General features: G+C 36.8%; 1 protein-coding gene across 1 annotated transcript in view; it reads left to right on the forward strand.

The window, feature by feature from the left end:
* NUDCD1 (NudC domain containing 1) overlaps nt 1-24,504 on the forward strand; it is a gene marked incomplete at its 3' end in the record, with an annotated part of 50,157 nt that extends 25,653 nt beyond the window's left edge. Inside the window, exons 5-9 of the mRNA XM_009327155.1 lie at nt 3,342-3,527; nt 6,148-6,355; nt 13,612-13,756; nt 16,009-16,134; nt 24,345-24,504. Of these exons, the coding sequence (XP_009325430.1) occupies nt 3,342-3,527; nt 6,148-6,355; nt 13,612-13,756; nt 16,009-16,134; nt 24,345-24,504 (825 nt within the window). The remainder of the gene's footprint in view (nt 1-3,341; nt 3,528-6,147; nt 6,356-13,611; nt 13,757-16,008; nt 16,135-24,344) is intronic.
* Between the last annotated feature and the right edge of the window lie 1,910 nt (nt 24,505-26,414).

Raw genomic sequence — 26,414 nt, forward strand, 5'->3', positions numbered from 1 at the left:
TGAGGCGCTTAGGGACATGGTTTGGTGGGCATGGTGGTGTTGGATCGACGGTTGGACTCAATGATCTTAGAGGTCTTTTCCAACCTTAATGATTCTATGATTCTAAGTAAAGTTTTATACGTGTGTGGTTAATGTAATTAGAAAACAAGATAGAACTTTACTTTGTGACATAATGAAATGCAGTTCCTGTTTGGCTTGATCTCGTAAAATCTAGGTTATACAGAACTATTTCTAACTAATGTCTGTTTTACTTTTCAAAATGTTGGACAGCCGGATATGAGCTTTGGTTTGGTTACCTTTTGGGTTTTTTGGGGTTTTTTTAGCCTCCAATTCACAGTGTTCTGGGATTGGAATTAGTGTGAGATAAATGTAAGAACTGTAGCATAAAAAGTAAATACTGTATACTAGGTTTTGCTACTATGAAAGAGTATGAAGTTATTCATTTAGTTTTAGACCAACACATTAAAAACATGTTAGTGTATTAATACCTACTAATTAATGTATTACCCTAATAAAGTTTGGCAAATGGTAATTTATCTGTTCAGTATGACCATATATACTTACCTTAAATATCATGATTTCTATAAAGGATACAAGACCCCATGCTTCAGCGTCTGATTTAAAGATGTGTGGATTAAATGAACTGACCTTTTGGGAAGACTGTGATGTGGTCTCGTTCATTATCTTCCAAAAAGTATGATTTTGATACCGATAGAAACAAGATCTTTAATTACTTGAACTAAAGCAGCTGATTGCATTCTGCGATGTTACTATCCAAATGCTCCTCGGTCTCCTACATATAGTATGGATAGGAGAACGAGTGGCTTTATTCACGTTGTCTGCTGTTGAAACCTTAGGTGATGGAAATACTTCGAAGAGAGCCAGAAAGCCACGAGAGATTGCCTTATGCTTTTGTGGCCAGCTCAACAAGAGAAAGAAAACTCTGAACAGTACTGGTTATATCTTGTGAGAAAAATTAAATCGGTAATACTGCCGGTGTAGAACTGAAGACCGTTGCTTAAAGAGAGCACTAACACAAACTTGTACTATATTTTATCATACTGTATATTTTCATAAACAAGTTCTTTTTTACAGTGTGTTTTTTAGAACTTAAGACAAATGTTCATGGAAAGAAACTTTTTCCATAGAAGTGGATTTAAAAATCTTCCCCAAAATCTTGCCAGTTCTCCAGCATTTCCAAGGAACAGACAGAATTTTTGTAATTACAATCAGCAGAGATGTAAATAACAAGATTCAAAGCAAACTTTCATTATGAAGAGAGAAACAAGTTTTGATTTCTTCTAAATAAGCACCTTGCAAATCAGAGTGATGGATGAACCAGTCTCAGAGGTGAAAGCTGTTTTGAGGAATTACACTGCTTTACATCCTCTCTCATCAGTAGGCAATCGCTATGCTTAACTTTTCTTGAAACTCTGCAGTTTATCAAATCAGATTGCAGTAGAAGTAAGTAGTTAATCAACAAGCCGTTTCTCAGATTACCAAAATCTACGCTTTATCAAAGCAAAGCCTTGAAACATAGTTAAGTCTCTTGACACCAACAACTGTGAGAGTCTCTGCCATGTCTGGTTGGCTAGAAAAAGTGATCACACCTACCGCTATTGTATTACCAAAGAACAAAAAATGGCAGCATGAAAATGAGTCTGAATGGAAGCAGGGGTTAGGTCTGTTCACATGTTGTGTGGTACTTCAGAGGGTTGTGACAAAGGTGTACCCTTTCAAAGCTTGTTGTTCTCTAATGTTTTAGGAATCCTCACTGTAAAAGCTTGAAATGAAGAACCACCATGCCGCTTTATTAGACTCAGAAAATGTTACATGCTTAGCTTTCTTCTGACCTTCTTTACAAGAAAAATCGTGTCGTATAAACTTAACAAAAACACCATAAAGACTTACTTAAAACATTTAAACATGTTGATGATTGAAAATACTCTGCAGAAGGTTTTGTAGACATCGCAACAATAAGTTGTGATGCTGTAGAGGCTTTTAATAAGTGAGCAAATGCTGTAAGAGAGACGTGCAAACAAATTTGATATGTTTCAGTGCACAGTTAAATTCGGACAGTTAAATAGCAGCGCATTCAGTGAGTGGCTAACTTCCCACTATAACAAAGACATGCTCTTTTGGGTCATGTATCTAAGCCGAGGTAATTTGTTAATTTTTAAAGCAGGTTACCCTGTTGCCTGGATTCTTCTGACTCTATAGATCTCTTGCTCAGTCTCGAATTAGAATGGTTGAGTCTCTTCAATTAATACCCCGCCCCGACCAAACTTTTTAGGAAAAAGGAGGGGCCTTTAGTTAACACCACTAAGTACCAGAACTATGCTATAGCCTGGTTTTTATTCTTTACTCCACTTCTTGCTTAGCAAACAAGATAACCAGTTGAGAGGACCTAAATTATACCCGGCTTATCCATGATGCTCTGTATTCTTCTGTGACTTCGATGTTTCTCTAAGCTTAACACTGAGGTCAAACAGGAATACATTTTGGAGTACTAGAGTGGTATAGATGATTTTTACCATCATAGTCTGGTCTTGTCTAATGTCTCTGCTAATGAGTTCCCAGTTTCTTTCAAGTCAAGCTGTAGTTACGAGTACAGTGATTTCTTTTTAATGAAGAGATGAAGCATAAATGTGAAAGACTAAACAATTTCTGTGGATAATTTTATCACCTGTGAGAATTTTATCAAGTTGTTAGTTTTTTGCTAAAAATCCATTTGTACAATCTGTTGTTATTCAGAAGTTGATCAATTACTGAGGACTCTGCGGGCAGTGAGATTCCAATGGAAAAAGAACAAACGTTGTCCTAGAGCCTGTCACCTTAGTGGTGTTTTGAGTCATCAGTTCTCATGGGTTTGGGAGCACGGTAGGGAATGGCATGGTCCTTGACACCAGTAGCTAACCTCTGGGACCTCCCTTTTAAAGGGCAGTGTTTTACAGAAGTTGAGGAAGGTGGGCATTTTCCGCTATGAATAAAGCGTTACCGCTAGCTATTTCATTGCTTCTCAAGTTTTTACAGCAGCTCAAAAACTATTTGGAAAACTTGTTTGTACAGAGGCTGTGAGTGGTTTTGTGAATTGCTGGGCTAGCTGTGGTCAACAAAGCCATCGTAAGAAAAAAGGGCAATGTTAGATTAACTTTAGGGTCTACGTATTTAACAAACTCCTTGGAAAACCGAACTCTCAGAAATTTCTTTTTAAACTACAGTACTGTGATTTAACTGGTAGGATTGCTTAGTATTTTTTAGTGTAAATTCTCATATAATAATTTGTCTTCTAGAAAAATATTACCGGTAAGATTTTGTTTTTGTTTTTTTAAATTTTATAGGTGGTCATAGATATGAAATCTTTAAAAGGAGATTTTTACAAGGAAAATCAGTCCCCCATTACGCAGCAATAGAGCCGAGTGGGGATGGTCTAATGATTGTTTCCTACAAACCCTTCAAATTTGTACGAGATGAAGACGACCAATTAGAAGAAAATGATGATGCAAAAGCAACAACTGAAACGAAAGGTAAGACTTACCTGGCAGATTATGATAGGCTACTCTCTCTTTTGGCTTAAAAAATAGCTTGTCAGTTTAGCATCTGTTTGGAAATTCTAGCAGTAAATGTTTGTCTTAATGTCTATCTCCAGATTTTCTTTTTTTTTTTTTTTTTTTTAAGGACAGATTGGCTTTTTTTGTGTGTTTTCACCCTGGGAAGTTGTATTGTGCATAAACCTATTTGAGAAGCTTTTTTGGATAGGAGACACTTAAAGAATTTTGTTGTCCTTAAGGAAAATGATATTTTGTAAACAGAACTATACGAAGTATTTGCTAGCAGTTGAATTGCTAAGGTACCACCTAAATTTAGGCATCTGGCTGACATACTCAAATTAAGAAGCCAGTCTTCCTTCCTAGATGAGAGAGGGCAGTGTGGCACCCATTGACTCCCCCAAATAGTTTTTCATCAGAAAGCTCTCTGATATGTAATTTACTCTTGCCTTTCTAAATTAAAAAAAAAAAATAAACCAAAACTTTTTAAAGAATGAGAATCCTGTAAAAGATTGTCTTTTCTCCAGTGGGAAAGCAGTTCAGAAAAAATAATGAACTTCAACAAAAGGCATCCGTACTTTTTTTTTCTTTTAGATCAAAACAAAATTAGGCATGTAAGAACCTATTAATAAAGTTGTTTTATCTTAAATATCACTGAGCTCTGTAATGTGTATGTTTATGAAGTTATATTTCATTGTTTCAGGTTTGATTTTTGCTTCTGAATATGAGACATTAGTTAATGAATGAATCCTACCTGAATGATCCTTGCACAATCTTTGTCCATGGCACAAAAATCTGTTTGGGAAACAATACAGAAAGATCCATTTTCTGGAATGTATTAATGTTATACACTGTGAAAACTGAGACGTTGTAAATGTAATTGTATTAAGAATAGTCTGTTTGTATAAATCTTGAGGCAAAGGAGTTCTTCAGTGCACTGAGCACCATAATGCAATGTCTATGCAGTTGTCACCTGAATTAGCTAGTTCAATGTTTTAAGGATTTTAAAAGCTTCTTGAGTTGTGTGTTCGGTGTGATTAAAGAAACACAGTAAATAGCACTATATGGCTCTTAGGATAGCTCATTTCATGCATGTATGTGCACATATGCTGTTGCCAAAGCTCAGAAATCTGTAATGTGTGGAGTACTGTTTGCAGCAATACCTTGAGAAAACTCTCATGGCACAAAAATCTAATGGTAGAGAAAGTACTGACACCTGAATTCCTAGTTTAGAGGGAAGTCTCCTCTTTAAGAGAGACTTTGTCTTTTGCTAAACTTAACGTAGGCTATAATTTTAGTTGCATGGTTATATAAAATTGCAGGCATAATAGGTATCAGATAATGAAACAAGATGTGCCAGCAACAGAACTCTATTTTTTAATAGGAATTTACAAAATAGATAAAGAAACATTAAGGTGGTTATGTTGCACATTGGTATTTTGGGTTTTAGTTTGCTCTTTCATAGTCTTCTCTACATGTTTTTGACAGCTTATGAGAAGGCTGTCTTGAAGACAGGGGAGGGGGGAAGGCTAAGCTACTTTTTTGGTGTCATTCAGTTTTCTTACAAATTAAGACTTCCACTATTAGATACAGTCTGTCTCAAGTTTAGAATTTTGAAGGCTGTCATATCTCAGATACTAATAGTTTCTGGGAAGTATATTTGTAGCACCTGTGACTGTTCCATTGCAAACAGGAAATCCATGATAACAGACAACAGTGTAAGAGCCCCTCCAGAGTCACAGTTGCTGACATGAAGCTTAGATCAACTAAACCTTGTATTGTGTTGTGACAGGTTGAGAGCTTCCAAAGGCTCTATCCACACTTTACTTTTCCTCCAAATAGGAAGGTAACATGTACAAGACTACTCTTCAGAAAATGAATGCATCTCTATTTGTGTTTTCTGTGACCAACTGTGCACTACCCAATCATGCTCTCACAGCCTTCCTTTTGTATAAACATTTCTCTTAAAAGGCCACTTCTTGTAGCAGTTTAATAATCAAGATAGACATCAGGCAGATTCTAGACCCAGGAGCAAAAGTCAAGCATTACCCCCGGGCAGGCAGTTTTATCTCATCTCCATCAACTGAGGCAGATGAAGACTACTTGGTCTTCTAAAATCATTTCTATTGAATAGTCAGCGTAGCTTCTGGCAAAATAGGTAAGAAAAAAATGTTCACATCTCGGAATGGCATATACTTCTGAGCATGCAGTAGCTTGTCAGTACCACTGCACCTGATGTCTCTTCAACCAAATTATTAATCATTAATGTTTCAGTAAATTTAAGTACATTTTGGTTATCAATTTTGTATGCTACAATAAACTTAGACTAATAGTGCCTACTGTATAACTCTATCGGCATATTTGAGTATAGACATGAATATAAATTGCTCTCCAGACGAGGGACACAAATGAACTTGATTGCTAAAAAATGTTTCTCCATTTTGTAATCAGAATATATTTTATGTAAAGTGTTCAAGGTGAAAGTTAATTTCCAGTCTTCCACAAACTTCTATTCTGTATCTCCCAGCACTGCATGCCGTGGAATCCAGGACAGCATTTGTAATCTAGTTTGTATTTTTCTGCATGTTTGCAATTGTAGACCCTCTCTATTACTGGCAGCAGACTGAAGATGATGTGACAGTAACAGTTCACATTCCTCAAGACATCACTAAGGATGACATAAAAGTACGCTTTTCCCCTGACAACATATGTGTTACCCTGAAAGACCAGCCTCCTTTGGTGGAAGGAAAACTCTATTCATCTGTGGACCATGAAAGCTGCACATGGATAATTAGAGAGAACAAAAGGTATTGTATATGGTTTTTAGTGTTCCTATTGGTAGGAATTTATTTCAAAGTGTATGCCATATTTCTGACTTCTGGCCACTCTGGGAATGCACTCATTTAATGCTACACCCTGCATCCCTCCTTACAAGAATCTATCTCCTCTGCTGAAAATAGTTCACTGGCTTTTGCAATACTATCTCACAATACTCTATCTAATTGTGAAAGTAATCCCCTCCTCTTACAGTTACTTGCTTATGAGCTACATGACTAGCTATTTTCTACAACAACATAGAACAGCCCTTCCAAAATAATAAATTATTTTTTTTCTTTTTCAGAAAAAAAAGGCACTATGTCTGTACTGACAGCTATACCTGTATCAGACCAGGAAATTAAGAGTTTCTACTACTGAGCTGTGAAGCAGAGTTCTTTGCAACACTAGGCTACATTGATGCTCATAATGTTAACCTCCTCGCACTATGTTCACATGTTTTGAGTGTGTTTATTGGCAGCCAGAGTTAATGTCCTGTTCTAATGTTGTCAGTTGCCTTTCTAAAACAGTATTTGGTGATATGAGCTACTGGAGATTAACCCATGCATGTCTGTATGACCACCTGTCTGTATGACTGCCTGTTTTTTTTATTCTCTTTGAGAATAATCTTGTCCATTCACTTCTAGTTGATCTCAGTAGAAGAGTGAATAGGTGAACTGTTAAATGATTTTCATAAAGACAGCGTATCATATTTTGAAGTACTAAAGAAAGACTTTATTTTTTTCCAAATAGCCAGGAAAAAAACCAGCTATCAAAATGTTAAAAATAGCTTTGTAAGCAAAGTTAACTTAATTGATTGAACAATTTTTTTTTTCACTAAATTTTAGGATTGATTAGCCTACTTTTACCCTGTTGTTTGTGTTAATAATTTCTCTTCTACTTCTGCTTTCCACAAACAGAAGCTTTTTTGGTAATAATGTAACAGAAATTCACCAGATCTGACTTATAAATTCCTTATTATATATTTCCTAATTCATTGTACATTATGTACATAATATAAAATTAATCTGTGTGAACTTAACATGCTGTAGACCTGAAATAGAAATGTTCATGGTTTTGCTTGAGAAGTAAATTTTAGTTGTCTCTTTCTTTCTGAAATAAAAACACCAAGGAATGGAGAGGGAAAAAAAAAATAATTCAGAGCTCCCTAAACCAGAGTCAAATTTGCTTTTTTTTTTTTTTTCAAAACCTGTTAGTTCTAGAATTTTAGTTCTCTGGTACAGAATGGCAACCTAATTCTGGACATCTAATTTTGGTTGCTACATAGACTCTACATCATTAGTAGAGCCTCCAGAGGGCCCTTCAGAGCCCTAAACTGATCTCGGTGACAAGAAGTGTTCAACCATTGGTTTAGGGTTTTTTGTGGGTGCAAATTGTCTACAACGTTTGCATTTGCATCAGTAAAAATGCTTCATATCTGGAAGGTGACTTATACATACTTATGTATTCAGATTTATTTCCACATGTGTTTCTGCACATGTAAAAGCGAATGTGAAATCCCTATATATTTGGAAATGTACCCTTCCGAAAAGCCTGTGTTATAAGGCACTTTCTTTGTTGCAGTTAACAGGTGAAGTGAACACTTACATGCACCATTTTGTCCTACCTTGTAGGACATGAACTGAGAGAGCTGTTGAATGCTTAAATGCTGCTAAGTATACTCCTCTTGATCCTTCCACTTACAAGAGGGATTGAAAGTCTTTGCTCATCTTTGGCAGTTGTAATTCCCCTTGTGCTACCTGGTCAGAACAGCTAGAACTGAAGCACCATCTAAATGGTTCAAAGTAAGACTTAAGTCATGATGAATGAAATGCAGTATGTGCATGACGAAAAACGGGCAGGTGATCCACACCTTAATGATCTTATTCCTCTTTGTACCTTAGGCCCATATTACCTGTAAAAGTACCCTGGAATTTTTATAGCTTCTCTTGTCAGTTGCACTGGTGGGTTTCTGTTTGTCTGCCTGAGGGAGGTGGGTTTGAAAGTCTGGAACAGATTAAACATTTTCTGCTCTAAGAGCTTTGTGATCATACTTCTGAACTTCGAAAAGTTCGTACATTTTGCAGTCTGTAACTCAGCGCATTGTTTATTTAACCTAGGGGTGTATTTCATTATTTAAAGTCTCATATTAGTCTCTTAAATGTTCAAGTAGGGATTTGTGCGTAAGTCCACAGCTATCAGATATTGATATATATAGTCTTATTGCAAGATAGAGTTGTCCAGGTTTTTCAAGTATTCTCTTTGTAATATCTGTGAATCTAGGCACCCAAATATTTCTTCACTACAGGTATTCTAACCAGTGCTAGCCATCTATACATTTGGTATTTATTGTAGCCTTAGTTAATATCACAGCTGTTATAATTAATGTGTAATCACAAAAGGAGTTCAGAGTAGTAGGAATGTCCGTACTTAAATAAGAATGAACTTAAATCAGTTGTTTTCCAGTGTCTTTTACAGTATTAAATTTCTGAGGTTTAATTTTTTTTTCTTAAACTTGTTAGAGGCCATATTTGCAGTAGTGGGCTACAGGATGAAAACTTAATCTTTTTTTAACTGGCTACCTCTGGTACTCCTTGTAAGATACCTTCTGTATCCAAATATCTTCTGTATTTGTGCTGGTTTGTTCACTTCAACCAAAATAAGACTATGAGCTGCAGCTGTTATGTGTTGCTCTGTCAGAGTCCAATACTCTGACCAGGTTGTTTTAGATATTCCATGCATGGAGGGTGTAATGACCAAATTTACTCATTTGAAGACAGTTGATGTTACGCAGGATTTCTGATTTAGCAGAGTGATACAAAACACACTGAAAACTCAGTACATATGCAAGTTACGCTTGGCAAAATACAGCAATTGCAATACATGGTTTAGTCACAATACCAACGTGATTCCCATTACCAGTCTCTATCTCACCGTCACAACGCTGAGCATCCCCAATTGCCGGGAAAGAATACGTGGGTTGAAGCCAGCTCCAGCCCCTTGCTCTCTTCCAGATTCTTTTGTTAGTTGTCTAGTTTTTGTACTCTGCCTGGGCTGAGCCACATATTCGCTCCCCCCATGCTGGTCTGGCTAACTCTGGGAGGTATTCACACTCTTTTAATGAACTCAAGGAGAAACATTTACACCACCAGTTGATCCACTCAACTGTTGATAGCTGTTTATCTAAAACGAAGGCCACCCTTTGTGTTGAGACAAGGTCAGCTTCTTTGCATTATTCCCTGAGCTTCATGGGCACATCCCCATCTCCACCAGCGATCTTCCATTCTAGGGGTTTGTTCAGTGAGTCACATTCCAACCCTTGGGGTTTAGTCTGTCACAAGCTCTGTGACATGTAACACTGGTTGCGGACTGGAAGCACCTTGTGTGGATCATTCTGTAAATGCAGAACCATCGGCTAAGTCCTGAACCAAAGAAATTATTTAAACATAAGATAAAGGGTGGGGAAGACGGATACAGGCTGATGGGGGAGGGGGGAATGCAGGGAAATGAGTCAGTAAGTAAAACTGTTTCAAGTGGCATTGTTCGGATGTGGTTCATGATGGAATTTGTCTTGGCTCTTCCAACAAGTATAAGAAAAGCAACAAGGTCTGTCGGTGTGTTATACATATTTGGACATTTACTGCTTTTGCTCTCTCCTAGGATAAAGTAATGAGCCACTATTTCTTGAAACAAGCAGGTTTGGTTAAATGGTTGCTTAAAGAGTAATTTCCATATATGGTGTCATCATGTGAAAAAATATAAGAAGAAAGGAGTTGTTTCTATGGAAATAGAGGTATTTCCTTTAAATAAGATTAAAAAAAATTTCTCACAGGGAAAGTTTTGCAAATACTCTGTGATAAAGGACATAAATTTAGCAAAGTATAAACTTGCCTATATCATTAAACATATTTGTCTTTTATCCAAATCAAACCATAGCATCACACCAGCTACTATAAAGAAAATTAACTCTGTCCCAGCCAGAGTCAGTACATGAGTGCAACAAAGTGCTTAAATCTATTTACTAGGTTTAAGGATCAAGAATTTTTTTGGTTAAGAAAAACTCTGCCTTAAAGTTCCTAATGTATTAATGGCCACGGTATGCCTCCTGGACATGGGACAGCGGTGGGAGGAATGCATTAGTTGTGTCCATTTCCAAGGTATTTTGGAATGTCTTCTCTGCTTGGCCTCTTGTTTTCCAATCCCAATCATTAATATCCAATGTAGTTTTACTTTGAAGCACTATGGGTTCTGACAAATATAGAGGTAAATACTAGCTAACAGTGTTTGCTACTGGCACTTTTGCATTTCCAGCATTTCCATAAACTAAACTTACTAATTGAAAACTGAGTTCTTAGTTATTGACTCTTTTACTTTTTGAGCTTTCTTTGATTAACAGCCACCAAATACTTGCTCTGAGCAAAATCCAATACCAATCGTTAATATCCAATGTAGTTTTACTTTGAAGCACTATGGGTTCTGACAAATATAGAGGTAAATACTAGCTAACTACTTTTGCTACAGTCCCTTTTGCATTTCCATAAACTAAACTTACTAATTGAAAACTGAGTTCTTAGTTATTGACTCTTTTACTTTTTGAGCTTTCTTTGATTAACAACCACCAAATACTTGCTCTGAGCAAAAATGTACAGGTGTTGAAAGAAATTTCCAATAATGTAGTAGTGTAGAAGTGGTTCTTGCGATGCATCTGGCAATAAAATATGATTGTGCTGTAGTTAGTGATTTCTTCTGAAGAAAAATTATCCCTTTGACCATGCATATTTCTTGGAAATCTTGTTTTTGACTCCAGCAATCCAAGATTCGAATTTCAGTGTTACAATTTTGTAAAAGAATCTTTCAGTCTGTCTTATCTTTGTTTTATAATCAGTGCTCCTTTGGTTTATTTTTTCCCCTTTTTGCTGTAGATTTATTACTGCTTTTACAGTTTAGTTATACTGAATGCAATATATTGTAATAAAGGTAATCATACAATAGGAAAATTGCATTTTATTTTTTAACAGGTAGAGCCTTAGAGCAGGGCAGGTGGTTTTATTGATCCCCTTTTCAGTATCTAATACCTGTTTTATGAGAGTGTATGCACTTCAGTCTTCTGTTTCAGAGTCCCAGTTCAAGAACTTATTTCTGCATATGTGAAGCTTATTGATATGAAAAAAACCCTGTAACTTTTTGTGTAGTTCAGATCTGTCCTTAGGTTTCCATTAGGCATTTTTGGTCCACAGAGTTTCCTGCAGAGTTTCCAATTTAGTTTCCTCTGAGTGGTTTTGAGATGCACAAACTTTAATCCTATAAATGTGAACGAGCATGCAGTAAGTAGGGAGAATACAGATTTATTTCAATGGCACAGTAATGTTCCCAACCATAATGTTATGGAAAATGTGGCCATCTAAGAAGGGTTTTTGAGAAGACTCAGTGAAAAATAGACTTTCTATTAACCATAGTTTTCTGACACCATGAAGTCTGAGTTTCAAGTAGAAAAAAGGAAAAAAAAGTCATTACGGTTTCAAATTATAACTTTTAAATACATACATTTTCACTACCATTCCCCAAGTGTGGAAATTGGGGAGCTGTGTGTTATAGATTTGAGATATTGTATCTTATGATAGTTTTGCATATTGCTTTGTATGTAATACATACGGCAGTAGTTATTCTTGCCAGTATAATAATTTAAAATACAAAGTGAAAAAAGATGTGGTGGAGATAATACTGACTTCTGGGTGCTTGGACAAACTTGATGTCAATATTTTTCAGTAATGCATTGTTTGAACTTCTATGTGAAGTACATAGGTGTATATATACTTTGTGAGATTTGGTTATAATAAAAAAACTAGTGTGACATTTGCTGCAAGATATTCCCAGTTAAAATTTTTTTCAATTTCTTTTGATAGTCATATGGTTTAGTTTTGGGTAGTCCTGTGAGGAACAGGGAGTTGGACTCGATGATCCGTATGGGTCCCTTCCGACTTGAGATATTCTGTGATTCTGTGATTTTCCTTTGGTTTCCCTAATCAAAAATCTTGGCTTTTTCCCAAAAGGTTAACCGTAAAAGATAGTTATTCTCCAAAAGAATTAAATAAAGGGACTAATATTTGTATATAGATTATACTAATATATACTCAAATGTGATTTTCAGTTGTTGATTATTAGATATCATAGTGAAAAATAACTCAGCTGATTAACTCAATTTTTTTATTACTCATTCAAGTGAGCAATATTGCATGAATCTCAGGCTTCTATTTTAATGGGAAATAGTAATTACACATTTCAATATATTAAGTTACACTGTTCTTAGTGTTGGTACTGCGGTACCACTTTAAATCTGTTGGTTAAGTCTAAAACTTGCTCCAAATATCTTCTGTAAAAGTATGCTATTTCTAATACCGATGTAATTGCTTCAGAAACTGATTCAGAGTTTACCAAATAGTTATTGCTATGATGCAGTAGTTAATAACTTAGAAGGTTTTCTTGTTCTGTCAGGTAAAAGACTGTCATTGTAGACCCTATAAGTGTATCTAAAAAGTGAATATAATAAAACTAACTGTTGTTTCATCATTATACCCACGTGTTGGTCTAACGCAGTAATTAAATGGAATTCCTGTGTTGGTTCATCGGGCTAAGTCTCTTGTTTTCTATTTATTTAGTTAGTTATTCCTAATGGTTATACCAGGTTCTAAGTTTGTTGGGGTTTTTTTGACAGGTTACAGAAATCATATCTCTTCTGAGATGTGATTTTAGATAAACAATGTAGATAATTAACTGTTTTGTATTTCTGAGGTCTATAAAATACAAATATTTTTGTCCTAGATGTTATATAAAGGTAGTGCACACTTAAGTAGCCCTAATAAGTACTTCTTAGGTTTCAAATAAACCTCTGTAGTAAAATTCTGTCACTCTTCAAATAGATTTCTTTACAGGTGATCTCCTATGGTATTTAAAATATTTTAATAAGACTCCTTCAGGGGAAACTGCATTTACATTGAAAACTCTGAGGACACTTACATGAACACATTCTCTTTGTTCTTAGGCTTTTAGAAATCACATGTCCTTAGTCTGTTTTTCTTTAGAATATTTTCCATTAGAATAGTTTATTTCATATATTGAATGCTAAAGGTTTCTGTTATGCAATTTTCATTATTAATTCATGCTCAAATCTACATTTAGAGCTTTTTGACTAATCTGAGAAATGGATACAGTGTTTTCATGTACTACTCTTTGTCTTCTATTTGCGTTTTAGTTTGGAAATTTCTCTAATTAAGAAAAATGAGGGACCCCGGTGGCCAGAGCTAATAGTTGGTGACACAAGAGGGGAATTCATTATGGACTCTTCCCAATGCTCTGAAATAACTGAAAGCCTGATGCATCTTACTTCTGAAGTAATGGTAAGGAATTGAAATTAAAACATTTAAAGTTCTTGTAGATTTGCATGTTGTCTTTTCTTGGTATCCTAATTTGCACTTCATTGACATAGCTCATCAGTTCATTTACTATTCAGAATCCTAACTCTACATTCATTTTTAACTGAAACTGTTACCAAACTGATGCTACTAGAGTTGTGAATATACTTTTAACAGTAATACCGTCTTCATGGGGGGCTGAATTTAGCTTACATGATAGCATCTGTGCACCAAAACAGAAGTCTGATTTAATATTGAAGATAAATTTTGTTCCCACCACTTATGATGTGGCAGTTTGTTTTAAAGCAGTTGATTTAAGTAATTTTGAAGGATGTCTGTTTCTTTTTTATCAATAGGTTAGCAATACTTTTATACTGTCTTCCTAGGGATACTGTACTTGACTTATAGACTGTGAGTGTAAATAACATTTTTAAAAAGAAAATTTAGGAATGCATAAGCATGACTCGTGAACTTTCTGGCATTATTGTTATACAGGGAGTCTACTTAAAATAAAATGTAAGTTTTGACTGCTGTTTGCTTGATACTTCCCCATTTGGTTTAATTAGAAAATAGCATCTCATCTAAAACTTGTGAAGTGTGACTCCCTATGGGTCTTGATATATTAGTTTTGGATTATTACTTTTTTTTAAGAAGGCTGAAAAGTGTTATTAAAATAAATTCTGTTTAGTGTTCAAATTGATTTCCCTCCTTTCTCCCCCACTATTTGTGGGCAAGATATTGTAGTACATCTTTTAACCATAGATTTATTGAGAACTTCAAATTTCTTTTCTTTTGTAACTCTTACTGAGCTTAAAGTGATGATTTTTTTTTGTCACAACTTTTCAGCTTCTGTGCAATAATGATAATGTAAAAAAAAAAATCTTTCCTTAGCTAACTTCATTTAAATAAATGTTATGTATTTTGTTATACTGCAACTTTAGCTACATACGTATAATAAAGGCATGAATTCTTTTTGGTCATCTCAATTGCTTATGGTAATGATGTTTACCTGGAAAGTTTTTTAAAATCCAGCTGATGAAACAGTAAACCAGAGGCCATCAAGAATGCTTGGTAGAGGAGAGGTGAACCCCAAAGTCTAGCCTCTAAAGAGACAGATACCCTGTTTTAAGTCTTGTGCATTAGCCTGCAGTATATGATACTTAATTTTCCTGGTTCCTGTCATTTAAGGATGTTTCTTTGTTATCTCTTCATGTTTGTTTTCTTTGAACTTAAATTGTCTTAGCAATTAAAAAAAAAAAATTGTGCTGATCTCTTCATTTTGTGGACCGAACCAAAATAAAAGTTCTTAATAATCAGCTGAAATGGATGAAGAAAGGAGCACAGGAACTCAAGAACTTCTCCCTGTCAGATGAATGAGTCAGTGCCCTGTCTAATCTTTCCTTACACATTCTGTTTGGCCTCAGCTTTCGGCTTATATTAGTTGTCAAGATGGTGTCTTTTTTTCGTGCAAGAAGCAACGTTAATTCATACTAACAAGGAAGTATATATTTTTGCCTTCTGTTAAATAAAGGTCCCTTTCTGTTATTGTTAAATTAGTTCTTTAAATGTATCACAAAGGTAACAGAGCTTGATTGTTTTGAAAATTATCCAAGGAAGATATCATTAGCAGAAGTAAGCTGTTTGTGTATGCAGTATTGTTTTATCTTGCTCTCGCATTACTGGTAAAAGTGACGGTTTTTCCTTTCTTTGACTTGTGGGATGTGAGAAAATACATGTTTTCTTGTTTTGAGTGCCTTGAAAAATATGCATAACAACATTATTAATTTAAAATAATTATTAGCAAAGCTAAAAGGAGGCATGTACTTAGACCTTACAAAATTAATTAATTCATTTTTAATAGCATTTCCAATGGCAATCTGAAAGGAGCTTACACTGATGTAAATTTACTAAACCTGCGTAGGTTTTCAGAATTGTATACTTTTGCTACTTACAGAAGGGAATTTATTGTCCGTGTTTTAGTGGCTTATGTACCTTTCCTTAAACTGAAATGGATTTTGTTGTACCTACCACTCATGCTATCCTCCACAACAGAAATGGTTCTCTTCATTTTGAATAAGTACATAATAGCTTGATGCAAATGATTCTTCCTGTTCTGTTGAAAAGGGATTTTTATATATTATATAAATATATATGCTGTTGTTATGAAAAGGGATTTTTATATATTATATATTCAGGAGCTCAGGTTTTCAGTGTAGTTCGTTGTCTTTTTATTTCAGAATCCAAACCCTGAAAAGGAAAACCCACCTTGTAATGCTCAAGAATTAGAAGAATGTGATGCTTTTCTTGAAGATAGTGCAAGCTTGTGCAGATTTGATGGTGATACCTTGAAAGTCACTCATGTAGTAAGTGCTGCAAATTCTTATAGAGAAATATTCTTAAACATCTTTTTTATATGCAAGTTGAGTTATATTATCAGAACAAAACTCTGTGTAAACTCTTGAAACCACATAAATTTCTTCCATAATGTAAAATGGCAGTAGCAACAGAAATTATCAACCAATATGTGTTCTTCAATGTCATTTTAATGTAAAAACAAGGCTCCTTTTATTCTGATTTAAAAAATATATATACTTTCACAAGTGAGCCATTTGAAAAAGCAAAGCTATGTCAGAATGATGATAAGAAAGGGGTCTTTTTCAGTGGCACAAAATTCTTCTAGATTCCTTAGCTTGCATTTTTCTCAGTAACTTTTCAGATAGCCTGGTAGAAAGGTGATCCTTTTTACTACGGAGCTGGAGCATAGATCACTTTATGATACTTGTTTGTCAATCACACTGGAAGGAAGAGATTGTAAGCAAAATGCTTCAATAGGAGGCTTGATCTGGGCTGTAAAGCAACCTTGACTAACAGTAAATTAGGACTTGATTGGGTCCATTGGCTAAAGCGGGAAACAAAATAATCATATGAAAGTGTCACAGATAAGTTGTCATCTTGGGGTTTTTTGGGGGTTAGGGGTTTTTTTTCAAGATGTCTCTACTAAGCTTGTAATAAACATTGGTGTTGCACCTCATCACTACCTTGTGTCACGCAAAGTATATATAGGATAACCTGTTTTGTACAGAAAATGTCAAAGTTACAGGATAAGATTTTGAATCAGTTCATAATTTCCCGTTTCCTCAGAAAAGCTCTAGAAGAAGTCTTAAGTCTGTGTCTTGCAGATCTTGGTTTGTTCTTTTTTTTTTTAAAAAAAAAAAATTTGTATCTTTTTTCCTTTGGCAGTACAGATACATATGTATATGTCTGTATGTGTATGCATATATATATGTGTGTGTATATATATGCCTGTACATGCATCTATGCTGCCAAAGAAAAAAAAGATTAATTTTAAAGTCTAGCATGCTGCACTGACAAAGTCGTCTGTTTTGTGGATACAGTGTGATAGGTAACATTTGTCAGAAGATAATATCTGTAATTGGTAGGAGGACATTTTATAGCAACTCGGTTCAAATGGATTTTAGCTGTTCAGTGATGTGTGGTAAGAGAACAAGAGACAGCAGGTGTAAGTAGAAACGAGGTTCAAACTGGATGGAAGGAAAAACTTTCACACCATGATTGTAGCATGGATCGGGTTGCCTAGTAAGGATGTGCAGCCTCTGTCCTTGAGGTTTTCAGGACCAGACTGGGTAAAGTTCTGAATAACTTATCCTTCAGGACAAGAAACAGTAGTTCAGGCCAAGAAGTCTGTGCCCCAGAGACATTTCATAGACCAGGAGGAACGTGATATCATGGGATCAAGAAAGGCAGATCTGATGTATACTGCTTTCTAGCAGGCAGCAAGACATTGTGGAGCAAGTTTGAACTCCAGGGTGTTTGTGAAGAGCTCTTAAAAATGGGTGGCATTAAATACATTAGCCTTTGGAGTACTTTTAAGCATTATGGTCAAAGCACAATTACTGTGGGTAGGAAATTTTCATGCATGTATAACCTGCTCTAGCTGACCCTACTTTGAGCAGTAAGTATTGGACTAGAATATCTCCAGAAGTCCCTTCCAACCTCAACTATGTGATCTTGTGTTTTTCCTCCTTGTTGGAGAACATAGGAGCCTGAATATTTCAGTAGATTTTTCACCATACAGGAATATATTTTCACTTTGATTTAGTTCTTCTTTCAATTTTTTTTTTTTTTGTTAGCAGTTCAGGGGCCTATTCCTTCAGAAGTGTGGCTGATACAGCTTTTCACCTTTGTAGTAAACCATCATCATCAGTATACAGTTGTGTATGTCTTTTTGCTCTTAAGTTGGAGAGAACTTTGTAAAATGTGTGTCCAGAATCTTAGAGAATTTAAGACCATGAAATATTTATGTAGAATATTTCCCACCTTGAGTTATAATTTAAGGATATAAAACATTGATGATGTAATGATATCTTTCTGTAAAGAGATTTGGTTCTATTTTTCTTGACATTTTCTAGTGCATTTCAATGGCAATGATCCAGCTGAAATAAATAGGTTTGACAGCCAGCAATCTCTGTCAAATGTATTGCTATACTGGCCTGTTCTTGTGTGGCAAAATGATGTCTGTCTCCTCCAGCTCAAATGCAGTTATTCAGTCTCTCCCATAGAGAAATATTTGCTTTATTAATATAAATTCTTTAAGTTAGGTTAACAGTGGCCTAAACTCCAGTGCGTTGTGTTTTCAATTGTCCTGGTTTCAGCAGGGATAGAGTTAATTTTCTTCCTAGTAGCTGGTACAGTGCTGTGCTTTGGATTTAGGATGGGAACAAAATTGATAAGGCACCGATGTTTTAGTTGTTGCTAGGTAGTGCTTACACTAGTCAAGGACTTTTCAGCTTCCCGTGCTCTACCAACTGAGAAGGCTGGAGGTGCACAAGAAGCTGGGAGGGGGCACAGCCAGGACAGTTGACCCAAACTGGCCAAAGGGACATTCCATACCATGTGACGTCATGCTCAGTACATAAACTGGGGGAAGCTGGCCGGGGGGGCCGCTGCTCGGGGATGGGCTGGGCATCGGTTGGCGGGTGGTGAGCAATTGCATTGTGCATCACTTGCTTTATATATTCCATTATATTCTCTCCCCCATCCCACTGGGGGCGGGGGGAGTGAGCAAGCAGCTGTGTGGTCCTCAGTTGCCAGCTGAGGTTAAACCACAACACCAAGCTGTCAGAAACTAGAGATGCATGATGGACAACGTTTTTTGCTGTGGAGGGGAGGGGCTTTGTCAGGTGAAGTATTTGCTACCTAAAACCACTATCTTGTTTTTGGAACTTCTTGCAGTAGCATCTACAACATAAAGTTTGCCTTCCATGTTATGTAGATTAATATGTATACTACCATATGCTTAAGTTGTGTATTATGCATCCTGTTAAAACCAGTTGCAGGCATGTATGACAAAATGCACAAAAATTAGTAGTTGAAAAAATGCTGAAAGATGCCTGAAGTACAAAGTGGTGCTGTGTGCTTGCAGTGGGGAAACGCAGGCATCCCAATACTTAGTAAAATTGGGACGGCTTAAGGGAAGAGATGCTACTTGGTTTTAGATACAAAAGAAAAGAGTATTCCCAGTGATTTGTGGAGCAAGGAGAAAATAGGAAATGGACTACGTAAACCTAGGTCTTTGACTAGCTAATTGCAGTAGGTAATTTCAGAGAGCAGTTGATTTGTGGCAGGAGACCTCTGGTTGATAGGTGGATTATGGAAACACAACAGAAGAACTTCCGTTCATTTTCTACTAGCTGACATAAAAGATCACTCTTCCCTTGCTTGTATGCCTATATAGAAGCATGAGTCTACCTTCTCAGTAGGTGCCAGAATGACCTCTGTTAACTAAAACTGAATGTCATTCTGTGAAATACATCACAGATGCTTACATCTGAGCTATGGGAATGTGGGAAGCATGTCATGTATTTATGCATGTCCGTTGGAGTGGAGATGCTCTAGTGGTGATTGACAAGAGAAGAGGTAAGGTCTTCCTTAAGAGCTTTTCTGGTTCTGGATGCTTTGCCTGAATAACTGTTTCAGTTTGAATAGTTCTTTATTGCAGTTGAGTTTCTCATGTTCTGACAACACTCACAAAACTTCTTTTGCGTTTGGGCTGTCTGTCCAAGTGGTCTGTATCTCTGTTGCATGTGAAATAGGCAACTAACCCAGCTTAAATAACATTTATTTTATTTTTCAAAACACTGTAAATTACTTCTGGGGGAAAAAAGTAATCAAAGTTCAGAATTACTTTGCTGAGGTGCTGTAGATTTAAAATATTTCTCTACATATTCCACAAATTTACTGAAACCTGGAAAAAAAAACTTAATTCCTTTAGTCTGTTCAAAACTGTTTGCGATGTAAAAAATAACAATAGCTAAGTAACATGACACTTGTACTTACCATATATGTAATAACATTATTGTTAGCACACATGTAGATTTAAATTGCATGTTGGGTGTTTTGGGTTTTTTTACTTAACTACAGATGTTTATTAAAACTAAAATTTTGATGTTTGTAAAACTATCACATTTCTGACATGGTACTTCTGAAAAAATATTTTTTTTTTTTAAATTTTGATGTGTGTTTTACTAGATACGGGATTTACAAAATACTAAGTGCTTGACCCTTAAAAATATGTGTAGCTGCTGTTGAAAGACATCTACAAATTATTCAGTGCTGAGTGCTGTAAGGCTTACTTCTTGTCGTATATAAACAATTTAATTTATATACTGTTGTACCTTTGGCTTAAAATGACTGTTGGTGACTTCAAAGTTACTTTTGTGCTAATGTTGGGATTTTACTGTGGTGCCGTAAACATTTGTGCAGTTTTTTGATTCTCTGTGAAACTACTTCCTCAGTTCAAAGAAGTTTCAGAAGAGTTGATTGCTCAAAGTCCGACCCTCTCCCTTAGCTAAAGGACTGATGCATGCTGAAGTGAGCTGTGGATGAGAAGAGTGCTCTGTCTGTTACCCATGTCAAAGATGCTTAACTTCTTTCAGTTGAGATACAACAGTAAGAAAGGGGAGACACCTACACATGGAGCCTCAGCTCATAGAGCTGTATTTGGGTGTTCATACCCAGGTGTTGGCAGCTGGGGATCTGCAGGGGTGGCCTCTGCAAGAAGAGACTGGGGCTGCCCTGTGCCAGACACAGCTGGTTCCAGACAGCTCCAATGGATCCACTGTAGGACACAGCTGAACCCATCAGGGATGCTGATGGCCCCTCAGGGAAAAAGTATTTAACAAAGGGTAAAAAAATGCTGTGCAGCAGCAGTGAGAGGGAGGAGTGAGAAAAATATGAGAGAAACAGCACTGCAAACACCAACGTCAGAGGAGGAAAGATGAAGAGGAGGTGCTCCAGGTGCCAGAGCAGAGATTCCCCTGCAGCCCGTGGGGAAGACGATGGTGAGGCAGGTTGTCCCCCTGCAGCCCATAGAGGACCATGGTGGAACAGATATCCATGCAGCATCCTGTGGAGCACCCCATACCACAGCAGGTGGATGTGCCCTGGAGGAAGTTGCAGCCAGTGGAGAGCCCACACAGGAGCTGTGGCCCGTGGAGAGGAGCCCACGCAGAAGCAGGTTTTCTGGTAGGACCTGTGGCCTGTGGAGGACCCATGCTGGAGCAGTCCATTCCTGAAAGACTGTACTCTGTGGAAAGGACCCACGCTGGAGCAGTTCTTGAAGAACTGCAGCCTATGGGAAGGACCCACGTTGGAGTGGTTCATGAAGGACTGTATCCTGTGGGAGGGATCCCACACTGGAGCAGGAGAACAGCATGAGGAGGAAGGAGCAGCAGAGAGGAAGTGTTATGGACTGACCCCAACCCCCATCCCCTGGGGGGTGGGGTGATCTGCACCACGCTGGTAGTGGGGGAGGTAGAGCAGTCAGGAATGAAGGAGTGAAGTTGAACCAGGGAAGTGCATGGGGAAGGTTTTTTTTAATCTTTGTCTTTGTTTCTTATCATCCTACTTTCTTTTTAATTGGTGGTATATTAAATTAATTTTCCTCAAGTAAAGTCTGTTTTGCCCTTGATGGTAGAATTGGTCAGTGATCTCCCTGTCTTTATCTTGACCCATGAGCTTTTACATCTTATTCTCTCCCCGGTCCTGCTGAGGAGGGGGAGTGAGAGAGCAGCTGGGTGGGTGTCTGGCAGCCAGCCAAAGTCAAACCCACCACAGTAACTCAGTCCATATCCAGTTTAAAAGACAGCAGCTGTTTGGCCTGTAAGCACAGCCAAAGTTCAGGATTAGTCATAGACTATGCTACCTCATATTCAACAAAGCAGGTATGGATTATGGGAGGAAAGAGCTTAAAAGTGAGGAGAGATGAAATCTACAAGGAGTTATGGGGAAGAGAAGCTTAGGGAAATGTAATTCCAGTCTGTAGGAAGCCACGCTTCATTTCCTTCTGGTGTTCCAGGAACAACTTGCTTTTCTCACCTGGGAGGTGGGGGAATAAAGTAGAAGTAATAACGATGACTTTTGGGGAGGTTAGCTGTCCAGCAGCAAAACAGAGGTCACATTGATGAAAAACAGCTGAGGAGGCTGGGCCTTCTAGCAGGTTCTTCTGGTCAAATCATACTGTAACTTACTGTCTGTGACCCTGTGGAGTGTCATCGCACCAGTGTGTCTGATGCGCAATCCCCATGATTCACTTTTTCCCAGTGTGAGAGGCAGGTGCCACTGTGAGCATGCAGTAGGGGCCCATGGAGTGAGTCTTGAGCTGAATGTATGAGAAGACTCAACTTGTTCCCTTTCTCAAGTTGTTTCTCATTCATTCTGCCTATTTTTCCTGTGCTCCTTAGAGGTCTGTTCCACTCACTGCTGTCGGTGCCATCTGCCTGACCTCTGCTGACTTCTAGCCTTTCTCAGATGTTAGGAAGTTTGAGGGACTGAGACTTCATACTTTCTGTTTTGCTCAGCACATTGCACCAATACGATACCTGCCTCCTGTTTTCTGCTTTGTTCTCCTTAAGGCACCTTATTAGTGGAGCTCTTGATGTTATCTTTATTAGTGTTTCTTTGCCTCTTGGTTGCTTAGAAAATTATTAACCCTCATTTCATGATTGCATCTGGCCCTAATGGAGACTGAGAACTATTTAATCTCTTTTGTATTTTTAATACAACTGAAGAATTTGTATGCCTGTTGAATGGTGTAGTAATGGAAGGCTGTTTTGAAGTTGAGCCATTAGCCTTGAACTTAATCAGCTGAAATAATTGTATTAGTTCTGTCATGGACTGTATAACCTCGAGTAAACAAATTTCTGGGTCTCAGTAGCTGTTGTTTCTGTCCACTGGATCTTATGTTAAGATTAAATTAAGGTCTTCAGGACAGAGACCGCATCCTGTGACATTTGTACAATGATAGCATAAAAGGCTTGCAGTTCATAGTTAATTGCCACAATGTGTGTAATAAAGAGTGCTGTGACAACTGTTTGAGAACGATTAGTCAACAAATGTCAGCATCCGAAATGCTTATTGAGGAGTAATATATCGTACCATGTATTAGGGTGTTATCCTGCATGTTGCAGTTGCAGGCATAGCTTCTGAATATAAAAAATAATTCAAATATATTTGTTCATCTGGTAACGTGAACAATGTGGACCAGCTCTGAGTACAAACAGGAATTCCTCAGTGTTCTTTCTTGATAGACCTTAAGGGAATAGATTGTTCTTTCCTTTTTGAGCATTTGCTAGTCATAGTGCTACATTAAAAGTATTGCTATTAAATTCCTTTAGAAGGCTTTACATAGAAAACTCAAAATATATGTTGTTTTATTGTTTATTCTTATTATTGTTTATTCAGGTAGCAGGATATGTGTGTCTTGTCTGTCTTATGTAATTGGTCATTCCTGGTGGATAGAAGTGGTTATTGAACTGGAACAGGTTGCCCAGAGAGGTGGTGGATGCCCCATCCCTGGAAACATTGAAAGTCAGGTTGGACAGGGCTCTGAGCAACCTGATCTAGTTGACGATGTCCCTGCCCACGGCAGGGGGGTTGGACTAGATGACCTTTAAAGGTCCCTTCCAACCCAAACTATTCTACAATTGTATGATTCTATGAATGTTTTTGGTGATATAGACATATTTGATGAAGAGTGTGCTTCTTAATTAATTAATCTGAAATTCAGTAATTACGTGATTGTGAGTACATAAAAAATTGTTGAAATTTCATAATTTTAGTATTCTAACTAATCCTTGTTCCAGTGGTTACCAACTTTTACTGCAGAGGGACAGTATTTCCTTCCCTGTTGGCACTGCAGAAAACCAGACGTGATTACTTAGAGAGAATCTTTTCTTAACATCAGAAGTTGTAGGTTAGGATCCTCTGTCCTAGAAAACCATTTCTACACAAAACACATTCCTATTTGCTTGTGTAGTGGACATAATGTTTCCCTAAATACTATCCCAAGAAACTTAATTGCATCTGCTTGAAATGTATTAGCTACCTGTAGTGTATTGAGCTGTTGATCAGTGGGATGCAGCATAATGTATTCAAACGTTTTGTCAACTAACAAACATGAAGCTGTCGAACATCTAACTTTGGCAGTATGTGTGACAGAATCTGCTATTTATGCTTTGAATCAATATTTTGTATTTCTTTGTTTTATTTTCAGATTAATCTTGGAAGCAACCAGTATCTTTTCTCAGTTGTTGTGGATCCCAGAGAAATGCCATGCTTCTGCCTGAGGCATGATGTTGATGCTCTTCTCTGGCAGCCCCACGCTGACCAACCAGAGAACATGTGGGAACACATTGCAACTTTTAATGCTTTAGGTAGGAAATTAACTTGTGTCACACTCCTCCATCTGAGATTTTTCTACCTGAATACTCTTAGTATGGCTTCTGTTGATACTTCACTTAATTAAATTTGAATTGAAAGGTACTATAATTCTGTTGATAGCAGCATACTAGTTTAATTTTAGAAATATTAGAGCATAATAAATAAAATATTTATGCCTTGGGAGGAAAACAAGCCTTTTCAGACCATATACAGGATGCAAGCACAGTAATGCACAGTAAAAAGGAGAGTTCCTTGGGTAAGTGAACTCGAGTTAAAGACTTAAAAGCACAATCAGCACCTTAACACTCACACAGAAATCATCAGGGGAACAGCTGCAGTTCATTGATGACATGTCTAGGTGTATATATGCTTATGGTAAGATGTTTTAATGAGTGACCTTTAGATTTTTTTCTATCTCGTTGTCCCAGGTGACAAGTCTGAAGAATTGGACATGATTGTTCACTGTTTCTTCTGTTTATAAGAGCTAGGAGCATCAAATGATGCTGGTACATAGTAGGTTCAAAAGAAGCTAAAAGAAATACTTTATATATGTACATTTAAGCTATGGAACCCTCTGCCACAAAACTTTGTGGGTATAGGAAGTTTTCATTAATTTGAAAATAAAATAAAAAAAATCATCATGACAGGAAAAATCAATCAAAAGTGTAACTGTGTCAGCTCTGGCTCAAGAAGCCCCTGACTGTTCTGAAATTACAGACTGCCAGAAAAGTAGAAAATGTGACTGTGAAGAATCATTAGTTAATTGCTGCATTCTTGCAATCAGGACTAAGAATTTGTTTTTACCCACTGTTGGAAGCAGAATCCTAAGGCTCAGAAGCAGAAAGTACTTTGAAAAGTATGGGTGCAAGAGTAAGAATTGCCACATCAGATCACACAGGATGGCCCATATAGCCCAGTATTGTACCTATCAAGTAAGAAACAGATAACTCAGTTTTTGTTAAAATTAATGTGGTCCAGAATTTGCTTCTGCTGTGACAACTATAGTCTTCATGTTCTCTAAGTGTTCTCTAGACCCATTCCTTCAATAATGCCATGTGTGACAATTTATTCCCTCTCTCCCCCAAATACATTTGTTGGACCACGCCACTCTCAGTCTGGGTCCAAAATGAAAGGGAAGATATTAGCTGTTTTATAGAGCTCACATAGGTTACCATAACACATAATTGGTTTTATTCTGAGTTTTTGCAATTTATTTAGTTTTGTAATATGAATGATTTTTTAATAGCCTGTTATTTTAACTTAAGATCAAATTAAGCTGTAAGCATCTTAACAAATTCTCTAACAAAAGAGATTAATTTCACAATTTGTTCTTTGTTTACTCATTTCAAATTTCATTATGCTGGGGGAAAAAGCTGATGATAAGGATTAAGATGTTTTTTCAAATTACTATTAGTTTCAAGTTTCTATGCTGACTTTGTAGTACTGTTTTAAGAATGTGTTGCTATTGTTTTGGAAATAACAGGAAGGAAATTATGATATCTTTGAGCTTTTTGTACCTAAGGTGATAAAAACCAACATTGTTCTTCTACTTCTTTCTCCTTATTGTACTATCATTTTACAGTATTATATTGAAGTTTACACTTCTGTACTAATCTACTTCACCTTTTATGTGCCAGAGGTGATGTAAGTCATCAGCTTGTTTATCTACAACCAAATTTAGAAGTACTTTGCGAGAGCTAGTAGTAAAAATTAGTATTTTCTAGATTAAAAGGCTAGTTTTCAAAAACCTACAGTAGTCATTCTATTGACCAAAGCAATGGCAGTAGCCCTATTTCCTTCTTCCTCTGCTTGTTGGAATTAGTTTTTAACAAGCTATGCAAAGATGATGATTGAAAAATTAATATTTTTCAGTTCAAGTCTTAGCCTGAAACCTAAGGAAGGA

This window comes from Pygoscelis adeliae, unplaced genomic scaffold, assembly GCF_000699105.1.
Source record: "Pygoscelis adeliae isolate BGI_AS28 unplaced genomic scaffold, ASM69910v1 Scaffold911, whole genome shotgun sequence".
In the NCBI taxonomy this organism is placed as follows: Eukaryota; Metazoa; Chordata; class Aves; order Sphenisciformes; family Spheniscidae; genus Pygoscelis; species Pygoscelis adeliae.